The 16,330-nt window shown below is 42.6% G+C and overlaps 1 protein-coding gene and 1 pseudogene across 3 annotated transcripts in view; both read left to right on the forward strand.

Annotated features, from left to right (window-relative positions):
- The window catches only part of LOC145500340 (uncharacterized), a 140,979-nt pseudogene that overhangs the window by 82,935 nt on the left and 41,714 nt on the right, over positions 1 to 16,330 (forward strand). The window lies entirely within an intron of this gene.
- Positions 3,290 to 8,260, forward strand: LOC145500384 (uncharacterized). 2 transcript variants are annotated; one of them, XR_014051054.1, is made up of 3 exons: positions 3,290 to 4,553; positions 7,021 to 7,495; positions 7,782 to 8,260. XR_014051054.1 is itself a non-coding variant. In XM_081479904.1 (2 exons), exons 1-2 carry the CDS (start codon positions 3,699 to 3,701, stop codon positions 7,303 to 7,305), a joined length of 1,140 nt encoding a protein of 379 aa, XP_081336030.1. In that variant the 5' UTR covers positions 3,290 to 3,698; the 3' UTR covers positions 7,306 to 7,725. The 2 variants fall into 2 exon arrangements, 1 of the variants encoding a protein (XP_081336030.1); XM_081479904.1 differs by lacking the exon at positions 7,782 to 8,260 and having other exon boundaries at positions 7,021 to 7,725.

A 16,330-nucleotide genomic window follows, 5' to 3' on the forward strand; every position in this document is an offset into this window, starting at 1 on the left:
AAACTTCAACCCAGAACAGTTTTGTCCAGCGTACTAACTTGTTTTTAAGGCAACTGTGTCAGCCGTAACGGTCATAAATAGGCTATCGAATTTTTGGACAGGTCATGAATAGGGTAGCAAAAAACGCAGATTTTGGTCATACATAGGATAAGGGTTTTGGGAAGTGGGTTCCACACCCCTACCCAACTTTTCTGGAAGTACCCCCCTGGTTGCGGAGCTCGAGTTCAAGCTGATATAGTGTGGAACAAACTTAAGCGTTGGTGAGAGTCAGTTAGTGTGCTTGGCTGCTGCACTGGTCCAGAAGAGCAAGATCATCATCATGGATGAAGTAACTGCTAATGTGGATTTCAAGACTGATCGTCTGATACAAGAAGTAATCCGGCACAAATTTGAAGATTCCACAGTGCTGACCATTGCCCATCGACTGAAGATCATCCTGGATTACGATAAGGTGCTGGTTTTTCGTGACGGACAAGTGGTGGAGTCTGACAAAGCAGAAGAGTTGATGAGAAGAGCCTTTTTGCTGAAATTGTAGAAAGCCAGCCACAAAGTGAAAAACAGTGAAAGCAGGACAGCGATAATACAGATCCCGTCTGTTTCCAATAAGACGGAAAATCGGATCTAGCCCGGCAAAAGTTTTATTTAACCCTAAGTGTAATGAGAATATCGCAAACTGCTTTATAATAGTACAAAGGAGCACAAGATTGGAGTATTATCTGGGCGCTTGACGTGAAACCAGAAATTTCTTGCATGACTGGTGGTTGTTATTTGGAGCTAACATTATGAAATTTCGTCGCGAAAGCTAACTTGCCTGTCACGTAATATCAGGCGTTCAACCCATCAAACTTCGAGTTTTGAATCGAACTTGATTCCTAGGTAACATATACTACATATAGCTTGGTACAAATTAAATGAAATGAAGTTCTCATTTCTGGGATAGAGTATCAAACAATGAATTCTACACTATAGGAAGGAACGCTTGACCGGTTTTGGACTCAACCAAAGTAGCCTCGAAAGGTGTAATTACAAGCAAGAAAGTAGGTTCGTGCATGCATTACACATCTTGTCGAGCTACGTTATTTTCATGGTGGATGCTTTCAACGGCAATAGTTCAGTGTCGACAAAGGAGCGCGCGCGAATTCTGACAGTTATTTTCAAAAGGACTATTTTGGAATGTTCGGTGTTTATAATAAACATGTTCACGCCTATAAGCATAAAAAGCAAACTTCATCGTTACAACTGGTACTTTGCAAAGGAAAGCTTAGCCATGAGCAACGAGACTAAAGACAGCTTACGAAAACAATAAATAAATGTTGTAGCCTATTGATGCAATTGCGATCCTTGATTAGTTAACAGACAGCTTAAGCATGAACGTCTCTTACGTTTTGCCCGGGCGTTTCCCCGGCATAAGTGATTGGAGAGTGCCTAACAAATATTAAACTGACTGATTTGGAAGAATTGTTCGCCCTTCACCTGATAGCAAGGATCGATCCCACGTGATTTTTGTGCAACACGAAGAAGATCGAGGGCCACAATATCCACCCAGTAGGGTCCTTACAAAGCCATACGATATTTGTTGCACGACCTTGTGATTTAAGAAGAGCGGTGAACACTTTACCGCATCCAATACTTGGACATTTTTGAACTGGCAATAAAACGTTTTGATTGGCTGAGCCATCTCAGACGTCTCGACTTTCCTAAAAATCTTATAAATCATCCACCTATGGAACCTTTAACTTAAATCTTTGGAGGCATTTTTACATTGTCTTTAAAAGAATTACCTGTGCTCTAATTGGGTTCATTGCTTCACAAAGAAGCTCTTATTCATGGATTATAGCTCAATTATTTTTTAGTTGTTCTCTTACGTACATTCTTTGATTCTTCTGCCCTTCTTTTCACTTACCTATTCTAAGTTGGAGTTAGTTAAGTCCTAAAAATATGACAAACGTAGCATTCAGGAATATCAGCCGCCTAAATGCTGAAAAATAACAACGGTATCTTCACGTTAGTCAACAAAACAAGAAAGATATTTAGTCTATGGCACTCGACTTCTGATCCATAACAAGCCTTTCTTTGTAAACCAATTAGCCTATCCGGCCCATTAGGGTTGGATTAGTTGCAACCTCCATTAAGAGGCCATTAGTGTTACCATAACATTTTAACCATGCGTCAACATGACCAAGATGACGTCAATATTGGACTGCTGGATGCCCTTATTTCACTAACATATCATAATCAGAAAATATGTGGTACACTCAATGTGCTTAACTTCTTTCCTTCTTTTCTGCAAAGGTGAGTTATTTTTCACGATACCATTGTAGAAGTTTTGTTCGCTTATAATTTTTCATTGCATGCGGTCGTTTTAAATTAATACTGTATAGGGTTTGTTAATTCAGTAGTGAATCTGTGAATACGAACTTTAGATTAATCAGCAATAAATCGACACAGAATAACACTTTATTTAGAACACACCGCTAACGAAGTCTACCAACCTCTGATTTCGTAAGAATGATATACCGTAAAAAAATCCATTCGTTCTTCCGTTATAAACACTGTGGCGGCATGCGGTTGGCACAACTCTCCAAAAACTCTTGCGAAGCAGAACTCTCACAAAGGCCAGTGGGTGAAACAAAGCTGACTCCATAGATACTAAACTAGCGTTTATTTTTCGGAATCTATACTAACGATTACATAATCAGGACTAGTTCTTTCAGTGTTATGAGAAAATTCTCCATTGGACAGACATTTCTTTATTATTTGGAAAATGTAGAAAAGCCAACAGTAGCCTCTTTTCAGCTAACTACTGGAAATCTTAAGTTTTGTTCTTCTTTGTACTTTGCCGATTCTTTGTACACCTGAGCGTGTGCAACGCTGTTTCACTAACTTTCATTTAGAAAACAAGTAGTTCGTTATCGGGTCATTTGAGTTTCTTTTATTATTAAAATCTACTTTCCGTTCCCCCAGAAACTAGCCAGCTGAACTACTTTTCACTAATGAAGTTTTATTAGTTTTCTCGGAGGTTAGCCAGCTGAACTACTTTTCACTAATTCATAGGATAATTTTTCCTTGCTGTCGGTAACACCAATTCAGAATTTCAAATTTAAGTATCTCACTTTTAATTTCCTAAGTTTGTTCTATCTTAATCTCAGCCTGTGTAATTTTAATCCTAGCACTCTATTTTTAATTTTGGAAGCCTCGTGGTGTTGATTAGAATTCGCTTCCTTAATTAAGTACTTTCCGCTCGTATTGTATACTTGAAGCCTTCCTTACGTTACCATATTGTAAACACTTGACGTGTAAAGGATGATATATAAGCAAGTACGTTTGTAAAGCTTTTTCGATTACATCGATTACATCGATTACATCGATTACATCGGCTACATCCTTACGATTCTACAGCGGCTACTCCGCCGAGTTTGTCAATTTCACCCTCGACGTTAGAGTGCAGAATAAACTACTGTTGGACCAAGTTATGTCTCTTCCTTGACGTCCGTAGTGAAGACCATTGAAGTAGATCCTCGTGTACCAGGAAATTGTGACGAATTTCCGTTCCCGCAGCAAAGCAGTGCTCTCCAGAGTTAGATTCCCCCAGTTGTCAATTCAAGTGTCCGTTCAGTCCGAAAATTTACAGTGTTGCAGGAAAAACTTATCGTCACATAATTGATTCTGACCAGCTGCATAGCGTTGCCAATGAGCACATGTTGAGGTCTGCTGCGGCGCCCGAGTTTATCTTCTTCTTCACTCGTTGCCTACTTACAGAGCAAATCCATCGAGACCTAATCAGTGTATTAGAATACCTCAGTGCAGTTATTGTCAGCTCTTCGGGCGAAAAGAAAGCTTCAGATTTCCTAAAGAAGTATTCATTAGAAAACATAGATGATATTTTTCTGAAGAAAGAAGAAGGGAAGACATACTTTTATATTGGTCGAATAATGCCACACCTTTCCACATTTCCCACTGAAATGCTTAGGGAGCTCATGTCATCGCCAGAATCATCTCAGAGGAAGAAGCCAGTTGATGACCAATCAAATGAACAAGACGACAGTAGCGCTTTGTGCTTGACTGAGAACAGCACTGCTGATACTCAGGCTACTCAACATTGTCTCTCCTGTGTCTGGGTCATTATTGTCTCTGTTGAAGACAGGCAAGACATGGAGACGCTCATTGACGTCCTATCTTTTGTGACATCTCCACGATTTATAAACATTACAGGGTACACACTTTTTACTGATCCTGAGTTGGTGGACACCCTGGTCTCACGTATTAACTTTACAAACAGACTTGAGTGGTTATCACTTAAACATATCAATTTGACAGCCAAGCCTGCTACTGTCATCGCCAGATCTCTTTACCAGGCTCCTAACTTGTCTTACCTCGACTTGTCATCGAACCCTCTTGGTGAAGGAGTAAGTGATGTCACGCGACATCTCAGCTGTGTTCCTCACCTGGACCTGCTGGTCCTTTATGGTGTTCAGATGACAAAGAAACAAATGAATGATTTGAGTGAAACTGTGCGTCAGACCAATATCAGGAAGTTGGCGTCAGATTACCATGTAAGTTTTGTGATTTTTGTTAGCATTCGTCTCAACTGTTTACCGTAATACTGGATGTTGCCGAGATATTGATTTGGCAATTGCAATATGTTTTGTTTCCTTGTTTTGCCGAACAAGCGTTAAGTTTAAAAATTAAAAGACGAGGGCAAAGTTTTTCGGATAAAAAGTGCTATAAATCAGTCCAAATTAGTTTTTCTGATGAAAGCGTTAATTTTTCATGTAATATAGGGATGCAATATCTATTTTAGTTTATATGCGTACTTTGTTGTGGCTCTGCTGTAAACCTGTCTGTTTTGCTGGTACACTGATTTGCACTGGTATCGCTTGTCTTCTGAGACTCTATTACGCATTTCTCGGTAATTTTTCATTCTCCATGGCATTTAAGGGAGTTAGAGTTAAAGTCATTTATCGGTTTTATATTCATCCCGAAACAACATTTCATGACGGACACCACAATAGAAATACATTTATTTTCTGGCAGCTGCTTCTTGCGCAAGCTTTATTTAAAGTTATAAAGTGTATTAATATTTATTATTATATGGGTTTGGCTTGTAGCCGATATAACGCGCGCTCTGATTGGCTAAGAGCGAGATCTGAGCGGTCATTATGCAGCCGTAATGCCCACGGGCCGATTACGGATTATGCAAATTAGGAAGAGCGCAGCTCTGAAAATTCAAGCGCATTGAAACCATGAAAGCCGATTAAAAACAGTGAGAGAAAGTAAATTTAATTCCGACTAGCTAAAAGTGTAGATTTTTCCTTAATAAAATTTATATAGAAGTCGTTTTTGACTTACCAGCCGGTAACCTTGGCGGGCACTAGTGAAAAACAATCAAAGTTTGCCGAAATCGCTAAGGGAAAAATACCATCGACAGATCTGTCATGCATCCTGAGTAGAACACCACGAAGAAACTTATAAGTTATCATCTTAGTCACAACAATTACCGAAATATTGAACTCCGTCACAGTTCTCGTCAAATAGATTCCCTCGCTTTAACACAAGCAAGTGTAAATCAGCTTCCAGGATCATCAGATGTACACAATCGGGCGGTTTCGGTCGGTAGCAGTGTTTCTGATAACTGCAGGAAGTTTTAGACGTTCAGAAGGCTTGAAAAGTTCATCTATAAATCCCAGAATGAAGCAGGCGAAGATATGTTGTCGAAAGCGAATGTGAAGATCGAGTTATTCTGAGCAGTGCATTCTGAAGCATTAGTATTTTCTTTCACCGAAAGACCATTTGTTTGGACTATTTTGAAGCACTTTCTGTCTTTTTTATAAGCGTTGACGTTTCGCTACAAAAGTCGGAAAAACTCCCCCATCAAGTTGTGGCACCACGATACTAAAATACCTTTTTGAGGCTGGGACAATCATTTTTCCCGTAAAGAAATGTGTGCTTTTAACGGAAGACGTAATACAGTGGTGAAGTTCACTGACTGTATACTTTTACCCTGGGTTTGAGACGATGAATGAATCGGTAAACACGGGCATCGCCGGATGTAAATTGACGACTTCCGCTCGAATAATTTTTTCTTTTCTTTAATTCATGAGCCATATAATAAACAACTTAATAACCTCGACCGTTGGGTCGTTACGGGAAAATCTCAAACCTCAGCCTACCCCATTGACCTCGCTATCGCTCGGTCAATACGCTAAGGCCTCAGTTTGAGAATTTCCCGTAACGACCTCACTCTCGGTTATTAAGTAGTTAAAGTTAAGTGTTGCCGTAAATTACTGACGCTTGTAGTGAACCACGTGGTGGAAAAGTTTGGTTTTAGTGCAAATAAAAATAAGCGTTAGTGAGGTTTTCAGAGGAATTACTACGAGCGATTAGGTTCTAAACGTACGAACACGCTTTGAAAAACTAAAACAGATACAAAGGAAGCCATTTAAATGAAGCGTAGAACCTTGTTTCAAGTTTTGAAAAATAAAATCAAGTAACATATTAACTCTACATCCTTTTCTTATTGGATTGGTTCTTAGAAAATAACTTGTAGTTATAGCAGCTTAAAGTAAACACTAATTAGGGGAAGGGACTGATAAACTATAACTCAATATAATTATGTGGCGCACCGAGAGAAGTGTGGACGTAATAAAATGTCTTCAAGAGTTCGTGAGGGATGTGAAGATCTAGCTGACCTTTATGATAATATTAATGTAATCAATGTGGCTCCGCCATACCTCTAAATGTCAATAATTAATATTTGAATTTGAAGCACTTTTTAAGGAAATGTAAATTAAGGATTCTATACTTTGTAGAAAGCGTTTCAACTGAAAAGCTGATAGGCCTTTTTTTTTCAGTGTTGAAGGAAGAGTATTTTTCTCTGGAAATTACCTAATGTAAAAAAAACTAAAAAAGGGCGAACGAGTACAGATTTTGTTGAGCCCACAAAGCTTTGGTCAGCAACTAATGGCTAGTGTGTGTGGATAGAGACGATGGTGTTTGACATTGTTTTGTGATTTATGACAGGAGGATGATGGGAGCCCCAAACCTGAACATGAATGGCCATCTGAGGACTCCTGGACATCTGAGGGCTACTGGAAATTAGAAGACGAGCTGGAGACTGGGACATCAAGTGAATCAGAAGACGAGCTGGAGACTGGGACATCAAGTGAATCAGAAGACGAACTGGAGACTGGGACATTAAGTGAATCAGACGAAGAGCTGGAGACTGGGACATCAAGTGAATCAGAAGACGAGCTGGAGACTGGGACATCAAGTGAATCAGAAGAAGAGCAGGGGCCTGGTGATTAGAATCAGATTTTATCAGTTGCTGTAACAATAGGCTAACATAAGCTGCACAAGAGACTGAACAAGAGGACCAGCAAGAGACTGGAACGGAGCAAATGGTCATGTGATCATCGAAAGGAGCAGAGCATCAGGAACTGTAAGAACTCCACACACCTAGACGTTAAGGTGGTATGGTTGCATTTATGTCAGTTATGTCTTAGCACAGTGGTCAAGTTTACTGCGCGTGCGCAATTCCCGCCAAAACTGACGCTGACAAGTGCAAAGTCTCTCATTGTCTTTTAAAATCCTTTACTTTGAAGCGAAAACTACTGAAATCGAACACTTTGAACGCCGAATATGCACACATAATTTGATAATTGTTGTCTACCAGTTTTGTCGCCTCATATTTTTGTTCAGTGTCGTTGTATTTTATGTGAGATTCTCAGACAGACTTGAAGATTTCAAGGCAATGAAAACCGGAAGTCCAAAGTGGCATTGAGTTTTTTCATTTGACCGCTGTGTCTAAGGCGTGTGGGACTGGGACTGAGTAATGTAATCTAACACAGGAAAACCACGATGACGCGAACAATGTAACCACAGGGAGATGTCACATCAAAATAGAGATAAAAATGGTTATCTTACAGACATTGCTTATTTCCCATGCATGTCCTACTTTTGCGATGTGTGCTGGACTCTTGTCGGAACCATGAGTAAGTTTATAATTCTCGGGAAACAATTGGGTGATCAAGGCATCAGACCCAAAGTTAGTTTCCAGACGTGGGTATTTCGGTGAGCCCGCAATCCTCTGTACATGCTAACTGAATCTCTCCCAAATCGCGTAGATTTTCTGTTCTAGACCCCGCCCCAGATGACCGCGTTTTCAAAGTTAAAAATGTTCACTTGACAAACAAGATAATCATTGACAAGTTAATAAAGATGGCGAATTTTAAGCTCGGTAATGAAATGTGAAGGTGAATTAATCAACATGACACGAGCATGAAAAATTCTGAGTCCCCGACAGGAATTGAACCCATGACCTCCCGAACACCGGGAACACCTTCACAAGATAATCATTGTGGTCAAAATTACCTTGTTTTAGCTCAAATTCAATGTGAGAGTTCTCTTTGTGTGACAATTGTTAAATCATTACATTAGTTTCTTCCAAAACCTTCAATTCAAGATCTTTAGACTGTTTTCTGTCAGTTGCATTCGGGCGTGCAGGCTGTTTATTTGATGTTATGTTGCTTACGGCCCGGTTCAAGCGTCGTGCTATCATCATGGGGAACTCCAATGATGAATTACGTTCAGCTTTGCATGACTGTGGATTCTAACCGCGTGACCTCCCAGATACCGGTCGTGCGCTCTAACCACAGAGTAACGGACAGACTCTTGGTGAGCTAGGCCATTTGACTAAAAGATGGCGACCCTGAGTACATTTATCCATACTTCTCGACAGACGAAAACCGCAAAAAAAAAACCCACAGAAAAGGTCTGAAAACTCAGTCAAACCTACAAACAATGTTGTTAGTATAGGAACGAATGTCGCAAAAATATGTCTGTGGTTGGTTTTTCTGACTGTGTTTAGTTCTCAGCGTATAGTGGTAAAATCTACAGCCGCCATCTTTTTACTGCAGTAGACTTAATTCGATATGACGATAGCGCGGTGTTTGATCCAAGCCTAACATTGTGCATTTGCTGGCCTTAAAGCATCTTTTTACTTTGCACTTTGTCCTGAAAATGAAGGCCTGTACCTTGCTAAAGTGTGTGATTTAAAGCTAAGGAAATGGCAAAGAGAATATTTCATTTAATACATAATCTTCGACGTTTCCATGTCATCGTCGCTTATTTCTCAAGTCAATGTTTTACAAACGTGAAGAATGGTTGATAAATGCCTGTGTGAATTAACGATGAACAGAGGATAAATAACTCGCAAAAAATTTGGGACGCTAAAATTTGGGACGTTTAATTTCGGACACTTGCGTGAAAGATAGCTAACGTAAATGTATGCCTACAAAACACGTTTTAGACTGAAACAACATCTGGGAAAATGATATTCTTGCTGCATCCTCAAGGTTTTACAGATACATCGACGGGAAAATAAGAAAAATTCTATCAACTTCAAGCCGTTTAGTATCTTAAGCAGTGTCTCAGCTAGAGTTCTCTCCACAAAGGAAACTAGCGGCTTTGGAGCTATTAAAATGTTGAGGGTTGTCCAATACACCCAACTAGAGTCGATTCGTGTTTAAAGTTGACGATTCGACCAACCGGATGTCGATTCGAGGACCCTCTGATGGAATAGACACGAGTCGTCTCTCTTGCTGTCGATTCGTCATGCCGGAAGTTGATTTGCGCGAGACTTAGTAAATATAGCGCATCTGGGCTTTGAGGGTGGGTTGAAAATGTTGTCGATTCGACTCGATTCGATCGAATCGACACGAATAGTATCCCTTGCTGTCGATTCGTCATACCGGAAGTCGATTTGCGCGAGACTTAGAAAATATAGCGCATCTGGGCTTTGAGGGTGGGTTGAAAATGTTGTCGATTCGACTCGATTCGATCGAATCGACACGAATCGTATCCGTTGCTGTCGATTCGTCATACCGGAAGTCGATTTGCGCGAGACTTAGAAAATATAGCGCATCTGGGCTTTGAGGGTGGGTTGAAAATGTTGTCGATTCGACTCGATTCGATCGAATCGTGACGAATCGTGTCCCTTAATGTCGATTGGTCATACCGGAAATCGATTTGCGCGAGACTTAGTAAATATAGCGCATCTGGGCTTTGAGGGTGGGTTGAAAATGTTGTCGATTCGACTCGATTCGATCGAATCGACACGAATCGTATCCCTTGCTGTCGATTCGTCATACCGGAAATCGATTTAAGCGAGACTTAGTAAATATAACGCATCTGGGCTTTGAGGATGGGTTGAAAATGTTGTCGATTCGACTCGATTCAATCGAATCGTGACGAATCGTGTCCCTTGCTGTCGATTCGTCATACCGGAAATCGATTTGCGCGAGACTTAGTAAATATAGCGCATCTGGGCTTTGAGGGTGGGTTGAAAATGTTGTCGATTCGACTCGATTCGATCGAATCGACACGAATCGTATCCCTTGCTGTCGATTCGTCATACCGGAAATCGATTTGCGCGAGACTTAGTAAATATAGCGCATCTGGGCTTTGAGGGTGGGTTGAAAATGTTGTCGATTCGACTCGATTCGATCGAATCGACACGAATCGTATCCCTTGCTGTCGATTCGTCATACCGGAAATCGATTTAAGCGAGACTTAGTAAATATAACGCATCTGGGCTTTGAGGATGGGTTGAAAATGTTGTCGATTCGACTCGATTCAATCGAATCGTGACGAATCGTGTCCCTTGGTGTCGATTCGTCATACCGGAAGTCGATTTGCGCGAGACTTAGTAAATATAGCGCATCTGGGCTTTGAGGGTGGGTTGAAAATGTTGTCGATTCGACTCGATTCGATCGAATCGACACGAATCGTATCCGTTGCTGTCGATTCGTCATACCGGAAGTCGATTTGCGCGAGACTTAGAAAATATAGCGCATCTGGGCTTTGAGGGTGGGTTGAAAATGTTGTCGATTCGACTCGATTCGATCGAATCGTGACGAATCGTGTCCCTTAATGTCGATTGGTCATACCGGAAATCGATTTGCGCGAGACTTAGTAAATATAGCGCATCTGGGCTTTGAGGGTGGGTTGAAAATGTTGTCGATTCGACTCGATTCGATCGAATCGACACGAATCGTATCCCTTGCTGTCGATTCGTCATACCGGAAATCGATTTAAGCGAGACTTAGTAAATATAACGCATCTGGGCTTTGAGGATGGGTTGAAAATGTTGTCGATTCGACTCGATTCAATCGAATCGTGACGAATCGTGTCCCTTGCTGTCGATTCGTCATACCGGAAATCGATTTGCGCGAGACTTAGTAAATATAGCGCATCTGGGCTTTGAGGGTGGGTTGAAAATGTTGTCGATTCGACTCGATTCGATCGAATCGACACGAATCGTATCCCTTGCTGTCGATTCGTCATACCGGAAATCGATTTAAGCGAGACTTAGTAAATATAACGCATCTGGGCTTTGAGGATGGGTTGAAAATGTTGTCGATTCGACTCGATTCAATCGAATCGTGACGAATCGTGTCCCTTGGTGTCGATTCGTCATACCGGAAGTCGATTTGCGCGAGACTTAGTAAATATAGCGCATCTGGGCTTTGAGGGTGGGTTGAAAATGTTGTCGATTCGACAGGACTCGATCGATTCGACACGAATCGTATCCCTTGCTGTCGATTCGTCATACCGGAAGTCGATTTGCGCGAGACTTAGTAAATATAGCGCATCTGGGCTTTGAGGGTGGGTTGAAAATGTTGTCGATTCGACTCGATTCGATCGAATCGACACGAATCGTATCCATTGCTGTCGATTCGTCATACCGGAAATCGATTTGCGCGAGACTTAGTAAATATAGCGCATCTGGGCTTTGAGGGTGGGTTGAAAATGTTGTCGATTCGACTCGATTCGATCGAATCGACACGAATCCTATTCGTTGCTGTCGATTCGTCATACCGGAAGTCGATTTGCGCGAGACTTAGAAAATATAGCGCATCTGAGCTTTGAAGATGGCTTGAAAATGTTGTCGATTCGACTCGATTCGATCGAATCGTGACGAATCGTGTCCCTTGGTGTCGATTGGTCATACCGGAAATCGATTTGCGCGAGACTTAGTAAATATAGCGCATCTGGGCTTTGAGGTTGGGTTGAAAATGTCGTCGATTCGACTCGATTCGATCGAATCGACACGAATCGTATCCCTTGCTGTCGATTCGTCATACCGGAAATCGATTTAAGCGAGACTTACTAAATATAACGCATCTGGGCTTTGAGGGTGGGTTGAAAATGTTGTCGATTCGACTCGATTCGATCGAATCGTGACGAATCGTGTCCCTTGGTGTCGATTCGTCATACCGGAAGTCGATTTGCGCGAGACTTAGTAAATATAGCGCATCTGGGCTTTGAGGGTGGGTTGAAAATGTTGTCGATTCGACAGGACTCGATCGATTCGACACGAATCGTATCCTTTGCTGTCGATTCGTCATACCGGAAGTCGATTTGCGCGAGACTTAGTAAATATAGCGCATCTGGGCTTTGAGGGTGGGTTGAAAATGTTGTCGATTCGACTCAATTCGATCGAATCGACACGAATCGTATCCGTTGCTGTCGATTCGTCATACCGGAAGTCGCTTTGCGCGAGACTTAGTAAATATAGGGCATCTGGGCTTTGAGGGTGGGTTGAAAATGTTGTCGATTCGACTCGATTCAATCGAATCGTGACGAATCGTGTCCCTTGGTGTCGATTCGTCATACCGGAAGTCGATTTGCGCGAGACTTAGTAAATATAGCGCATCTGGGCTTTGAGGGTGGGTTGAAAATGTTGTCGATTCGACAGGACTCGATCGATTCGACACGAATCGTATCCCTTGCTGTCGATTCGTCATACCGGAAGTCGATTTGCGCGAGACTTAGTAAATATAGCGCATCTGGGCTTTGAGGGTGGGTTGAAAATGTTGTCGATTCGACTCGATTCGATCGAATCGACACGAATCGTATCCATTGCTGTCGATTCGTCATACCGGAAATCGATTTGCGCGAGACTTAGTAAATATAGCGCATCTGGGCTTTGAGGGTGGGTTGAAAATGTTGTCGATTCGACTCGATTCGATCGAATCGACAGGAATCCTATTCGTTGCTGTCGATTCGTCATACCGGAAGTCGATTTGCGCGAGACTTAGAAAATATAACGCATCTGAGCTTTGAAGATGGCTTGAAAATGTTGTCGATTCGACTCGATTCGATCGAATCGTGACGAATCGTGTCCCTTGGTGTCGATTGGTCATACCGGAAATCGATTTGCGCGAGACTTAGTAAATATAGCGCATCTGGGCTTTGAGGTTGGGTTGAAAATGTCGTCGATTCGACTCGATTCGATCGAATCGACACGAATCGTATCCCTTGCTGTCGATTCGTCATACCGGAAATCGATTTAAGCGAGACTTACTAAATATAACGCATCTGGGCTTTGAGGGTGGGTTGAAAATGTTGTCGATTCGACTCGATTCGATCGAATCGTGACGAATCGTGTCCCTTGGTGTCGATTCGTCATACCGGAAGTCGATTTGCGCGAGACTTAGTAAATATAGCGCATCTGGGCTTTGAGGGTGGGTTGAAAATGTTGTCGATTCGACAGGACTCGATCGATTCGACACGAATCGTATCCTTTGCTGTCGATTCGTCATACCGGAAGTCGATTTGCGCGAGACTTAGTAAATATAGCGCATCTGGGCTTTGAGGGTGGGTTGAAAATGTTGTCGATTCGACTCAATTCGATCGAATCGACACGAATCGTATCCGTTGCTGTCGATTCGTCATACCGGAAGTCGCTTTGCGCGAGACTTAGTAAATATAGGGCATCTGGGCTTTGAGGGTGGGTTGAAAATGTTGTCGATTCGACTCGATTCAATCGAATCGTGACGAATCGTCCCCCTTGGTGTCGATTCGTCATACCGGAAATCGATTTGCGCGAGACTTAGTAAATATAGCGCACCTGGGCTTTGAGGGTGGGTTGAAAATGTTGTCGATTCGACTCGATTCGATCGAATCGTGACGAATCGTGTCCCTTGGTGTCGATTCGTCATACCGGAAGTCGATTTGCGCGAGACTTAGTAAATATAGCGCATCTGGGCTTTGAGGGTGGGTTGAAAATGTTGTCGATTCGACAGGACTCGATCGATTCGACACGAATCGTATCCTTTGCTGTCGATTCGTCATACCGGAAGTCGATTTGCGCGAGACTTAGTAAATATAGCGCATCTGGGCTTTGAGGGTGGGTTGAAAATGTTGTCGATTCGACTCAATTCGATCGAATCGACACGAATCGTATCCGTTGCTGTCGATTCGTCATACCGGAAGTCGCTTTGCGCGAGACTTAGTAAATATAGGGCATCTGGGCTTTGAGGGTGGGTTGAAAATGTTGTCGATTCGACTCGATTCAATCGAATCGTGACGAATCGTCCCCCTTGGTGTCGATTGGTCATACCGGAAATCGATTTGCGCGAGACTTAGTAAATATAGCGCACCTGGGCTTTGAGGGTGGGTTGAAAATGTTGTCGATTCCACAGGACTCGATCGAATCGACACGAATCGTATCCTTTGCTGTCGATTCGTCATACCGGAAGTCGATTTGCGCGAGACTTAGAAAATATAGCGCATCTGGGCTTTGAGGGTGGGTTGAAAATGTTGTCGATTCCACAGGACTCGATCGAATCGACACGAATCGTATCCGTTGCTGTCGATTCGTCATACCGGAAGTCGATTTGCGCGAGACTTAGAAAATATAGCGCATCTGGGCTTTGAGGGTGGGTTGAAAATGTTGTCGATTCCACAGGACTCGATCGAATCGACACGAATCGTATCCGTTGCTGTCGATTCGTCATACCGGAAGTCGATTTGCGCGAGACTTACAAAATATAGCGCATCTGAGCTTTGAGGATGGGTTGAAAATGTTGTCGATTCGACTCGATTCGATCGAATCGTGACGAATCGTGTCCCTTAATGTCGATTGGTCATACCGGAAATCGATTTGCGCGAGACTTAGTAAATATAGCGCATCTGGGCTTTGAGGGTGGGTTGAAAATGTTGTCGATTCGAGAGGACTCGATCGATTCGACACGAATCGTATCCCTTGCTGTCGATTCGTCATACCGGAAGTCTATTTGCGCGAGACTTAGAAAATATAGCGCATCTGGGCTTTGAGGGTGGGTTGAAAATGTTGTCGATTCGACTCGATTCGATCGAATCGACACGAATCGTATCCCTTGCTGTCGATTCGTCATACCGGAAATCGATTTGCGCGAGACTTAGTAAATATAGCGCATCTGGGCTTTGAGGGTGGGTTGAAAATGTTGTCGATTCCACAGGACTCGATCGATTCGACACGAATCGTATCCGTTGCTGTCGATTCGTCATACCGGAAATCGATTTGCGCGAGACTTAGAAAATATAGCGCATCTGAGCTTTGAGGATGGGTTGAAAATGTTGTCGATTCGACTCGATTCAATCGAATCGTGACGAATCGTGTCCCTTAATGTCGATTGGTCATACCGGAAATCGATTTGCGCGAGACTTAGTAAATATAGCGCATCTGGGCTTTGAGGGTGGGTTGAAAATGTTGTCGATTCGACTCGATTCGATCGAATCGACACGAATCGTATCCCTTGCTGTCGATTCGTGATACCGGAAATCGATTTGCGCGAGACTAAGTAAATATAGCACATCTGGGCTTTGAGGGTGGGTTGAAAATGTTGTCGATTCGACTCGATTCGATGGAATCGACACGAATCGTATCCGTTGCTGTCGATTGGTCATACCGGAAATCGATTTGCGCGAGACTTAGAAAATATAGCGCATCTGGGCTTTGAGGTTGGGTTGAAAATGTTGTCCATTCGACTCGATTCGATCGAATCTTGACGAATCGTCTCCCTTGGTGTCGATTCGTCATACCGGAAGTCGATTTGCGCGACTCTTAGAAAATATAGCGCATCTGGGCTTTGAGGGTGGGTTGAAAATGTTGTCGATTCGACTCGATTCGATCGAATCGACACGAATCGTATCCATTGCTGTCGATTCGTCATAGCGGAAATCGATTTGCGCGAGACTTAGTAAATATAGCGCATCTGGGCTTTGAGCGTGGGTTGAAAATGTTGTCCATTCGACTCGATTCGATCGAATCTTGACGAATCGTCTCCCTTGGTGTCGATTCGTCATACCGGAAGTCGATTTGCGCGAGACTTAGTAAATATAGCGCATCTGGGCTTTGAGGGTGGGTTGAAAATGTTGTCGATTCGACTGGATTCGATCGAATCGACACGAATCGTATCCATTGCTGTCGATTCGTCATACCGGAAATCGATTTGCGCGAGACTTAGTAAATATAGCGCATCTGGGCTGTGAGCGTGGGTTGAAA

This window comes from Orbicella franksi, chromosome 10, assembly GCF_964199315.1.
Source record: "Orbicella franksi chromosome 10, jaOrbFran1.1, whole genome shotgun sequence".
NCBI classification, from domain to species: domain Eukaryota; kingdom Metazoa; phylum Cnidaria; class Anthozoa; order Scleractinia; family Merulinidae; genus Orbicella; species Orbicella franksi.

What these genes read in the sequence shown, in the direction of transcription:
- LOC145500384 (XM_081479904.1), top strand. Translation starts at nt 3,699, where the DNA reads ATGTTGAGGTCTGCTGCGGCGCCCGAGTTTATCTTCTTCTTCACTCGT. An exon ending in AGTTGGCGTCAGATTACCAT is followed by an intron (nt 4,554 to 7,020) that starts GTAAGTTTTGTG and finishes GATTTATGACAG; the next exon opens with GAGGATGATGGGAGCCCCAA.